This window comes from Lactuca serriola, chromosome 1 (genome assembly GCF_051521515.1).
Source record: "Lactuca serriola cultivar US96UC23 chromosome 1, Lser_US96UC23_V15, whole genome shotgun sequence".
NCBI lineage: Eukaryota > Viridiplantae > Streptophyta > Magnoliopsida > Asterales > Asteraceae > Lactuca > Lactuca serriola.
Genome location: NC_136408.1, coordinates 24,477,647 through 24,490,054, shown reverse-complemented (window position 1 = coordinate 24,490,054; position 12,408 = coordinate 24,477,647). Strand labels below are relative to the sequence as shown.

Below are 12,408 nucleotides of genomic sequence, written 5' to 3'. Positions count from 1 at the left end.
TTTCAAAGGGTCAAAAACATAAAATTTAGCATATTGGGCGTTAAATTGGGCCTCACGAGTTTTTGGGCCCAAGGTTGCGAAAAAACGAAGTTTTGAGGGGCTGAAATGGAAAACTTAACAAAATATGAGCCTAAAACGTAAATAAACTTTTTTCAGGGGTTGAAAATGAATTTATTACCAAATTGGACTAAAAATGCAAAGTTTTTGATTTTGGGGTAAAAATTGTAAAACTTACGGAAATTGGGCCAAAAATGTAACTTTTTACAAATAAAGGCTGGAAATGACAAATTCAATAGTTTATATATATATATATATATATATATATATATATATATATATATATATGTGTGTGTGTGTGTGTGTGTGTGTGTGTGTGACATCCCCTAATTTCGATCAGAAAAGACCGATTTAATTTATGCTTTATAAAATAAAATCAAAGAAATCTTTTTAAAAGATGTTGCAGAATTGGTCCTCAAACAACATATGATAAAATTTTATCAAAACCCTTCATTAAGAAGGTATATATATATATCAAAACCTCGGGATGTCATGTTTCGATATAGATCAAAAGCATAAACAAGACATTATAAGCCTTTCAACAGTTATTTACAACTACTGGCCTATAATCCAAAAATCTCTCGTCGTCCTCCGACTATGCTCGGGGTCCACTACCTGTAACATAAAAAGCTGAGTGGGTCAGGCTTGGGAGCCTGGTAAGCATATAAGGTTTTCAACCCATAATAATAATAAACTTACTAAGTTCATCAATCAACAATAACCCTGATTACCCGTTCCCGTTATCCTCACTTTACGTCCCTAAAGACTTATCACAAGGGACCTAGCTTAAAGAATATCATCGGGATGGACACTACTGCTAAGGGGTTTCCTCAGTCATACATGTCCTAAAGGCAACCATGAGGGGGATGAATTACAGCGAATGAACACTCTTAGTTCATTAACACCTACAGGTTGCGGACCTGCTAATGTTTCCCACTGGATTGTCTAGAAAGTCCGTGATCGTCAATTCGTCATCCAAACTCCGCTAGATGAATGGATCTCAAAACACATCGAGGCCTCTCATCAATTTTATTTTATCACATATCACTATCTACCCATGTTCTACCCAACATATTTGTAGATAAAAATACTTATACAGTTTAAAACTTGTATAAAACATCAACTCAACAGTCACCTCAAATAAACAACTAATATATTTACACATAGCACGTATTATAAGGTAAATACTTCATATCTATGTGTAAAATGAAAGTGACTATACACTCACTTGATTTGATGATAATCGGGCAGCAATTCGTTTCCTAAAACGATCGTTTCTAATAAAACCGGGAGTTTTATTGAGAAACTGGGCTCTACAAAAGTCGGGCTTCGAAACCGAAAAGATAAATTTTCCGGGCTTCTTGGGCACTTCGTGGAGTATTCCGGGCTTTGGAATAAGTAGCGGGGCTTCGGGGGATGTTAAGATGAAAGAAATATGGAGAAAGGGACTAAAAATGACAAGTTTTCAAAATACCCCCGGGAGGTCTCGCACCCTTCTATTTATAGGGGCGAGGCTTCTGATCCAACGGCTAGAAAGAGGACACGCGTCGCAGATCCGAAGGCTCGCAGGGAGGGCTCGCACGTGGGCTGCGCATGGCTCGCACATGGCTCGCACCTGCGAGGGGCTCGCTGTCGCCTCCTGATTGGACCACGGTCTAGTCAGAGGCTTCGGACGTGGCTCCTTCTGCGAGGCTCGGACACGAGGAATGGAACACGCGTCGGATACTCACTGGACCACTTCGGATGAGGCCACGTGCTCGGATGACTCAGCAGGACACGTGGCGCGTTTTGAGCGAGGGTGACGTGGCAGCTCGTGACTATGCAAATTTTCTCGATTTTCGTGCCAAAACTTCTAAAATCCATAACTTTCGCATACGAGCTCCGTTTTTTACAATCTTTATATGCACGCGTAGCTAAAATTATGCTCTACAACTTCTGTTTAGACTACGTCGGCTAATTTTGAATTTAATTTTTATATTATTATTTTTAACAGACTGGGATAGGAAATCCGTTAAAAATTCATAACTTCTTCATCCGACGTCTGTTTTCGTCAGACTTTTACTATTGTGCTACTAATGGCGAGACCTTCAATTCTCGTTTAGGTTGTGTTGGCTAAAAATCGCTCGATCTAAAATTCGAGTTTTTAGCTGTCTACTGCTAAGCTGAAACTTCGAAAAATCATAACTTCCTCATACGAAGTCAGATTTGGGCGTTCTTTTTATCGAACTTCTCGGTTTAATGAATACTACGACTTTCATTTAGATCACTAAGGCAAAAAAGTAGTTTATCAAAAACTCACTTTTTACGACATTCAGCACCGTGCCGGTTTTGTTGCGAAACTTCGACAGGTCATAACTTCTTCGTTATAACTCGGATTTTGGTATTCTTTATATCCCCAAAATCCTTGTTTCGACCACTAAAACTTTATATAAAGATATTGGCTTTATCTTACACTATAATTTTGACGCTTATTTTTATTTTTAGTTAATTTAAACGCTAGTAATTAAGCATAAAACACATAATTCACATAGAATTCACATAATTCCTTTTTCATTTATTCAAAATGAGTTACAAAGGTTAACCTAGACTATCACCTCAATATAAATGCCTAGGCTAGAAACACGAGTGTTACAATATATATATATATATATATATATATATATATATATATATATATATATATAATGAAAACTTCGTTATAAATCAAACGTTAAGATATTTTTTTATTGTGAATAAACATTTAGCATACCACAAATACCAACAATACGATCTTAAACTCGATAAAACATAAGTGATTCAAAGGTTGTGCTCAAATACCTTTTATACGTGCTATTGGGCATTTGTGGCCCAATAACATGATTATTGTGCCCAATATAATCACACATGTTTATTGGGCCTCAGGTGACCCAATTACATGCCTAATGAATCCTCAATGACTTTAACATGCTATTGGGCCTTAATGGCCCATTTGCATTGCTAGTAAGGTCCAAACCAATTATATGCGTAATGGGCTAACATGACCGTCGCATACTTGATAACCTATAATAACATACATGATAGTGGGCCTCTGCTGCCCTCTTCTCTTCGTCTGTTAGACTCACCCTTTTATTCAAGTAAACATAAATCAGGTTGTTAAACAAGGTTATTCAATTTCAGTTGGATTTAGTGGGAAATAACGGGTGAGAGTTTGTGTATAAATCTATATGGGGGTGACTTCCCCACACCCGAGCTATTCGCTATAGTTAGACTCGGCCAGTCTAGGGTGACAAAATCTTAATTCAATACCGGCATTCGCTAGAATGCCAAGACAGGCGAACTAGTCATTATTATGCATGGTTATAACGACTAACATATAGATCCAATACCATCTAAGTAATCATGGGAAATCGTATTCATTTGTTGTGACGATAGAATAATAAAAAAATGTCATACTATTTTTGTCGGAAAACATCGGGTTTTCCGGGGGAACAACCTTACTCACTAGTACACTCAACAACTATAATACAATAATCAATTTTGAATAACAATGACTTTTACTTGTTCGAAATCACATACACATGCACTTATGGGATCATCGCATCTTCTTCGCAAACAGTTTTTGTATAGAAAATATTGGATTTTCTGGGTTTTACAAATAATACAAACAAAATTTATATCAAACATGCTTATGAACTCACCAACATTATATATGTTGACGTTTTCAAAACAACTTGTATTCTCAGGTAACAGATAAGCTGAAGAAAGATACCAAGTGTGTTAGGATGTTATGTTTTGTGACTCCCAAACAATTTATGCTATGGATATGTAATGTTTAAACAATGTACTTGATGTGAACAATGATAGTTGTACTATGTAATGTTGGTGATGTATGTGTTGTTCATGTATATTCATTGTGATGATATTTCAATTGATAGCCACATGAGCCCTCAGACGTTTCTGCCGTCTGGTTCGGGGGTGTGACAGTATAAGATCTAACACCTTGCTTTCCCTAACAACATCTTTGAAAGGTTGTCTAGTGATTCTAGTTAGCATGCATGTTTAAAATTTTTCATTATTTTGCATATCAAAAGCAGGAATTAAACTCATTTTTGACATGTCTTTTAATCTCTTGTAATGAATGTGTCCTAGTCTAGCATGTCATAATTCAGATTTATGAAAATTATTGCTAGTACTACTAGAAGCCATGCAAACAAAATTATCACTAGAAGGATAACTAATATTAAGCCTAATCATTCCATTACATATATAGCCAAATCTCATAAAAGAACCATGTCTTGACAAGATATACTTGTCACTTTCTAACACTTGTTTGTAACCACAATTATTTAATACAATTTCAGACACGAGATTCTTACAAATCCATGGAACATATAAAACATTGTTCAAACACAAACATTTCCCAAAAGTAAAAGTAAGTAAAACATATCCTATGCCCTTGATTGGTTTAGTTGCAACATTTCCCATCTTCACAACAGATCCATCTTCAATTGGTTGAAAGTCCATGAACCAATATAGATCTTTGCAAACATGACTTGTTGCTCCCGAATTAACCCACCATGCAACATTATCATCTTGCACATAAAATGCTTCAGAAATCACAGAAATATAATTCTAAATATATTTAGAATTCTGCATGAAAATAGAAATCTGACCTTGTTCTTTTTTTGGTTCATTGGATCCACTTGGTCCAACAACATCCTTGTTCACTTTGTGAAGACGACAATCTTTCTTGAAGTGACCCGGTTTGTTACAATTCCAACAAACCAACTTAGCCTTCTTGTTTGAAGACTTGTCATCCTTTCCTTTAAACTTCCTTTTTCCATTAGACTTCTTGGGATTCCTTGAACTTTCTCCTTCCACCATGTTCACAAAAGAGGAACCAACTTGGTTCTTGCCTTTAGGATTGTTATCAAGTTCTTGAGTCCTTATGGACTCTCCAATCCTTAAATGGCTTCCAAGTTGAGTCAAAGTCAATTCCTCTTTATTATCTTTCAGATTGTGTTTAAAATCCTTCCAGTAAGGGGGTAGTTTGTCAATGATCACAACCATAAAAATGGCTTCATCCATTTTCAGATTGTGTTGAGCAAACTAGGCCTGTCAAAAAAACCCGAAACCCGTTCTACCCACCCGACCCGTTCCGAATTCGGGTAGAATGGGTCGGGTAGAACGGGTAACGGGTATGAACATTCGGGTAATAGGTTAACCCGATAATAATATAGGTCGGATTTTAGGTATGAATATTTATTTTCGGGTATACCCGAATTCGTTTCTTAAATAATACCAAATATACAATGCAATCACGTACGCACACTTCAAATAAAACAAAACTCTTCGTTTCCTTCTTATGAACGACGACTCGACAGTCGACGCAAACTTGCAAAGAGAATACGACACTGAAGCTGAAGTCCTGAACCGTCATCACAATTCTTAGTTTCTCTCTATCGCACGTAATGGAATTAAAAAAGTACATAACATATTATAATGATTTATATTGTTATTATAGATGTACTTGTTAATTGTATGGAGTATTTTCCTACCCAATTCTTTATTAAACCAACCAACATGTAAAAAAAATATCAATAAGTGTCATTTAAGAAATTTTCGGGTATACCCGATAATTACCCGACCCGACCTCAAACCCGAATACCCGAAAACCCAAATTACAATATACGTCGGGTATCGAGTATTATTTTCTTAAGGAAATACCCGTTCTACCCGAAACCCGAAAATTTTACCCGTTCGACACCCCTAGAGCAAACTGTCCCAAAATCCTTAACATTTCATGGAATTGTTCCGTAACAAGCTTGGAGTCAACCATCTTGTAATCCATAAAGTTACCAACAACAAACTTCTTGCTAGAAGCATCTTCATCCATGTACTTGGATTCAAGAGAATCCCACGGTTCTTTTGCAGATTCGAAATTTTGATAGATATCAAAAAGAGAGTCAGACATACCATTGAGAATATGACCACGACATATGTAATCATCATTTTCCCACTTTGATCTCCTTCTTGTTGCCTCCAAAGGTTCATCTTCAACAGATTCTGGTAAAATAGGATTTTTGATGCATTTTTTAATATAGCAACATAGTCCAAATAAAAAAAAACTTTGTGCTGACCTGTCAGCTTGACCCCAGCTAGGGGCTCTGCCCCTTGGAACCCGCCAGGGGCGCTGCCCCCGGACTCCCGTTCGTTCAGGGGATTCGCCCCTAAATAACAGTGTACTTTGAATCATGAAAAACTTGAACAAGTGTGCACTCCTACACCATCCTAACTTGTTTAATATTCAACAAGATCACTTTTGGTCAACAAATTTAATCCTATTACACTTAAATAATATTGATGATATAAAATCACCAACAAATCTCTCTCTAATCTGAATCAAATTTCACACAACATTCGAAATCTGATTTCATGCTATGGAAGTTGAATATCGAAATATCTAGATTCAATTTTCAATCAGGGCAAGGCCCGAATTTGGGATGTAATCTTCTAACTCTGTTTCTTTATCAACTATGGTTTTCTGGAATCTAAATCGGTTTGTAATGCTTCTGAATTTTTTTTATTCTTCTTAGTTCTTATTTCTCACAGTAGGCTGTCTGGGTTTAGAGAAACATATTCCGTACTACATTTTGGAAATCAGAAACTTTTGTTTGTTTTGAAAATCAGGATACTCTAGTTTGTGTTTCAACATTAGTAAGCTCATTTGTGCTTCTTTTGATCTTGTGTTTGAAAGTCATTGATTCTATTTATGATTCTTTCTTGAAATTTGAAAATCGTAAAACTTTTGTGTGCTTTGAAATTTACTAAATTGTAGTTTGCGTTTTTAAAGTCAGTAAAACCCATTCATGCTTCTTTTGTGTCTTAAAACAATTGATTTTATTTATGATTCGTATTTCTGAAATCTCTTTTGTGCTTCTATTCTTCTGTCTATGTTTGTTCAAATGATTTTTTTCTTAATCAAAAGTGTTACAGCCACCTGCTTCTGGCTATTCTTCACTTTGTGGTTTATTGATAAAACCTTAGTAGCTTCTATAATTTGTTTTGTTGTTAAATCTTCATTGGCTTTGCAATTGTCCAATACTTTTATTGATAAAACCTTGGTGAACACTATTTTATTTTTCTAAAAAGTCAAAAATGAAAAAAAGTAATGATTACTTTGGTGGATGGGTTAATAATTGTCGATGTAACATTTTGGGTTATTGTTTCTCATTTCAGGCTAAAACATTAATCAAAAGTTCAAAATTGACCCAATTGAATTCAAGCCCAATAACTATAAGTCCACAACCTCAGCACACCGGAAGCTAAACCCAGGACAATGGACACTACCGTTTGTCGTCTCCGGCCTCTGGTGCGACTTTTTATATCTTCACCGTGTTCTCGACATCTTCAAGCACATAGACTCTTCTCTTCATCCTCCGACGACCAAAGCTGCCGGAGTCGTTCGTTATTCTTCGGTGAATCGGAAAAACGGAGCAGAGGAAGTGACGTCTACCGGCAGACTCTCAAAACGCAACGTCCTCCCACAATTCGGTGGCAAAAGGAGTTGGAAAATCACGCCAGCTTCATTGGCAGAGTCAATTCCCCTCTTAAAAAGTTCACCACGAATGGCGGATTACTCTGTGCTCATACTCACCTCAAAGTCGAGTCTCCATCGGGTTCAAACAGGTTTCTTATGTGAGAATTCATACTAACCTAGATTTTATTTCCCTATGCATCTATAGGATTTTAGTTTTGTGTCGTTGATTGATTGCTACTGTTGTGTTTAACTATGATTAACCCTGATTTTCATTTCACTAATTCTGACTCTTATTAAGCTTCCGTTAAGTAGGTGGTAATCCATTCCAAAATCAGATATACTGTTTACCTCACACCAAGTAGTACTCCTTTTTTGAGGAAACTACTTGTGAAATTTGATGACATTAACATAACTAACAACTGAAAGTAATTTCAGCTTCCCAAAGTTTGCCAAAATCATTTATAGATGAGCATACTGCATACATACGGTTTTGTGTTCCTTCTTGCTCATAGTCTGTATTCAGTAAGTTGTTAGTAGGAAAACTTAAATCTTTTGTGTTCTCTTCAGGATATTCTTGGATATGTGGGAAGATATGGCAGAGTTATGTGTCCAACATCTAAAACCAAATGACTATATATATGTTTCAGGGTATCTACGATCATTTACACTAGCTTCTAATAATGGAAACGTCATATTGCAACCAAAGGTTTGTATCCTGTACTCATAAAAAAAACAAGCTAAAAGGGATCTCTGAATGTTTCTACAGTCAATCAATGGTTTATATGTACATAAATCAATACAGGAGCACATATACCGTTATATCTATGTTTCTATATGCATCTCTCCATATGAACATCTTCTTACCTTGAACTCATTGCAGGTTATTGTGAAAGAAATAAATTATGTTGCAAGTAACAATAAAAATACCAACAATATTATACAAGGTAAATTCCTTGGTTTTCTGTATTTTTTTCATATAACTTATAATGAATGTGCTTTATGTCGTTCTAATCCTACCACTCCTCATGTAACAGATTCAGGGGAATCGATTCTAGAAAAACACAGAAAACGCCTTCATTTGTGGCAAGTGTTCTTCACAAATCCATATGAATGGCGAGATTTAAGAAAATCCAAGATCAATCCAAGACAACCGGATTTTAAGCATAGGAGTTCGGGTGAAGCCCTGTGGCTTAAACCATGTGATCCACCATGGGTTATGAGACAGCTACGGCTGCAGGATTCTAGAATGGGTGGCATTCGCCTTGGAGAACGTTTAAGCCACCGTTCATCTCTTTCCCCATTAAGTTATGATGACAATCGAAGAGTTTAGCAATTTTTGTATATATTTTTATATAGTTCTTTGGAATGTGTATTTTTTATTTAATTTTAAATGAAACGGCTAATATGACCATATTGAGAGTTTTTTATCATAATTTTTTGACTTAAAACAAAAACCAACAATCTTGCAAAACTATATCGGCAAACTTGCATGTATACTAAGTATGATATGAAGTACGCCCCACTAAACTTTCAAGCTTATAGTTTATTCTTCGCGAGGAATATATATGAAAGAGTCGATGTCCCCACCTAACAAGGGGCGATACATGTTCGTGAGAAACCATTTTCCTGGCAAGTTATAGTCTTATGCTTATTCTCGATGCAATGTTCGGCCATGCATGCATACATGACTCTGATATAGAATAGAATATAGAATAGAATAGAATGTTTCATTGATAAATAGTGAGGTTAAACCTCGATACATAAGAGACCTAATCTAAACCTTAACAGGTTTGGGCCTAAACCTTAGCTTATTACTTTGTTATACATATGTATTGGCCCTCTTTGTATTGGCCCATTGTAATCCTTGTATATATTTATATGTTTGCAGTAATACATCTCAATTCATGGGAAAATACGGTGACTAACATGGTATCATGTTGTTATTCAACCCTAGCATAGCTAATCCTTCCTTGTGTCATCTTCATTCTTTCTTCTTCTTCCATATTTTTCTGATCTCTATTATCTCCTGTTCTTCCCTCCTCATCTATCATGCCAGGAGAATCAAGCACTTCCAACACCCTTCCCCACAAAGCATATGAAATTACCAACATTATGACCTATGTGCCTCTCATCCTCGATTCACAATCATACAACTATGAACTCTAGAGTACTCTCTTTAAGGCTCACTGCATTGCATACGATGTTCTCGACCATATAGACGATACTTATGACCCGACCAACAAACCTCCAACTGATCTGCAATGGCGACATCTTGACAATATGGTAATACTTTGGCTCTTTGGTTCTATTTCTCAGAACCTGATCACTTTCGCTCACTCTCCTCAAGTTATTGCACGTAAGGTGTTGATGAACATTCACTCCCTCTTCTATGAAAATAAAGAGTCAACTGCCATGCAATTAGAATCTAAAATCAGAAACATTTCCATGGGCGACCTTTCTGTTCATGCATACTATGAAAAGGTGAAGAAAATTGTTGATTTGTTGTAAGGGCTTGGTGTCATCCTTCATGCCCTAAATGGTCTCACAAACAAGTATGATAGTGTTGCTAGTATCATCCACTTCACCAAACCTTTTCCTTCATTCTCGGAGATGTGATCCATGCTTGCCATGGAAGAGACTCTTCTCTCTGATCCTCAGATCACTACACAGACTCACGAAAATCACTCGTCCTCTCCGTCCATGTTACACGTCAGGACTAACACTTCCAATGGTGGAGATAACTCCAACTGTGGAAACCGACGTGGTGGTGGTGGTCAAAACAATCGCTGAGGTGGTGTAACTTCTCGACATCAGCAACACGACTCCAACGGTGGGCAGCCATCTCATTCTCAAACCTACAGTCGGGTTTATCACCCACCGCCCATCTCTCCACAGTTCTGAACTGCACCTTCGTCTACCCAAAATTCATGGGTTGGTCCACCTCAATTACAGCATCAACAGCAGTGGAACAGGCCCACCTCGAGTGGCCAAAGTATTCTTGGCAGCAAGCCTACATCATCACAACAGCAAGGCAATTTCAACAACAATAACCCACAAGTAAATCTGCATACTTCTGGCCCAATTCAGCCACCATGGACTTGGTCCACTGATCATCCCACATTGCTTCCCGCTCTTTTTAGCACAATGACTCTTGATGACCTGAGAACCGGAAATTGGGTCCTGGATATCAGGGCAACCGATCATGTTCATGCTAATGCATGTATACTTACATCTCATTCTAATAATCATTATCCTCGATCTATTTATGTTGGTAATAGTTTTGCAATACCGGTTGTGACCCCAGGACATTCCAATTTTCTATTTCTAATACCTATCGTCCTCTTCTTTTACAAAATGTTCTTATCAAACCAAATATCATTAAAAACCTTATCTTTGTTCACAAATTTACTACTAAAAATAATTGCTCTATTGACTTTGATCCTTATGGTTTTACCGTTCTTGATTATCAGACGTGTCGCCTTCTAATCCACTGTGATAGCTCCAACCTGCTCTACCCAGTTACTCGCCCAACCAGCCACGCCTTTGTCACCACCACTCCAACCACATGGCATCAACGACCTAGTCACTCTGGAGATCCATTCTTGAAGCACTTATTTTCTTGTAGTTTTATTTCTTGTCGTTTACCAAAAAATAATGTAACTTGCCATGCATGTAATCTTGGCAAACACACTAGACTTCTTTTTTATTTGTTAGATTCTACTATTTCTGTACCTTTTGAGATTATTCACTCTGATTTGTGGACATCTCCTATATCTAGTTGTGGTGGTTTATGCTATTATATTTTGTTTCTTGATCATTATACTCACTATCTTTGGGTATATCCTCTTAAACAAAAATATGAAGCTTTTGAAAAATTCTTACATCTTTCTAATGTCATTAAAAATCAATTTGGGGGTTCTATTAAACAATTTCAGTGCGACAACCAGGGGGGGGGAGTACAATAACAAAGTCTTCCATGATCACTTTGTGTCTCACGACATCAGTTTTTTCTTTTCTTATTCTCACACCTCTCAACAAAATGGAAGATCTGAACGCAATATTCGTACTATCAACAACATGATGTGTACATTACTCTTTCACTCCTATCTCCCACCCACCTTCTGGCCCGAAGCTCTTAACATGGTTGTCCACCGTCTTAATATATTACCATCTATTGCTATATCTTATGATACCCCTCACTCTCACCTTTACCACCACCACCCCACTTATGACCACTTACGTGTCTTTGGGTGTCTATGCTTCCCTCGCCTTCAAACTAGTCATAAACTTCAACCTCGATCCACCCCTTGTATTTTTCTTGGCTATCCCACCTATCATCGAAGCTTCCGTTGTTTTGATCTCTCCACTCGAAAGATCATCATCTCTCATCATGTCATATTTGATGAGTCTATCTTCCCTTACGGTTTGGTTACCCCTACTGATCCTTCCTCTTATGACTTTCTCTCATATTATGATGTTTCTCCGAATCTTCACCATATACTTCACCCCACCAATCCCCCATTAGTCATCACTCCTCCTAGCATGGATAACATAGACTCTCCTTCTCCTTCTTATGATTCACCACCTCTACCCACACCACCACACTCAACCCCACCCCCACCTCCACCCCCTCCTCTTTCTCATAACATGCACACTTGTCTTAAAAGTGGCATTGTGAAACCCATTCAACATCTTAATCTTCACACCTCCTCCTATTCCCCTTTCCCAAGGTCACATATCCAGGCTTTGAAAGACCCAAATTAGCATATAGCCATGAACAATGAATATAAATGCCCTTATTACAAATGGTACTTTGGTACTTGTTCCATGAC

The 12,408-nt window shown here is 37.2% G+C and overlaps 1 protein-coding gene across 2 annotated transcripts; it reads left to right on the top strand.

The window, feature by feature from the left end:
* Positions 1 to 7,337: 7,337 nt before the first annotated feature.
* On the top strand, positions 7,338 to 8,987 carry OSB1 (Primosome PriB/single-strand DNA-binding protein). Of its 2 annotated transcripts, none has more exons than XM_079021995.1 (4): positions 7,338 to 7,725; positions 8,144 to 8,282; positions 8,457 to 8,520; positions 8,611 to 8,987. In XM_079021995.1, exons 1-4 carry the CDS (start codon positions 7,376 to 7,378, stop codon positions 8,904 to 8,906), a joined length of 849 nt encoding a protein of 282 aa, XP_078878121.1. In that variant the 5' UTR covers positions 7,338 to 7,375; the 3' UTR covers positions 8,907 to 8,987. The 2 variants fall into 2 exon arrangements, with proteins under 2 accessions (XP_078878121.1, XP_078878097.1); XM_079021971.1 differs by having other exon boundaries at positions 7,338 to 7,734.
* The last annotated feature ends 3,421 nt before the right edge of the window (positions 8,988 to 12,408 follow it).

What these genes read in the sequence shown, in the direction of transcription:
- OSB1 (XM_079021971.1), top strand. Translation starts at nt 7,376, where the DNA reads ATGGACACTACCGTTTGTCGTCTCCGGCCTCTGGTGCGACTTTTTATA. An exon ending in ACGTCATATTGCAACCAAAG is followed by an intron (nt 8,283 to 8,456) that starts GTTTGTATCCTG and finishes AACTCATTGCAG; the next exon opens with GTTATTGTGAAAGAAATAAA. An exon ending in TACCAACAATATTATACAAG is followed by an intron (nt 8,521 to 8,610) that starts GTAAATTCCTTG and finishes CTCATGTAACAG; the next exon opens with ATTCAGGGGAATCGATTCTA.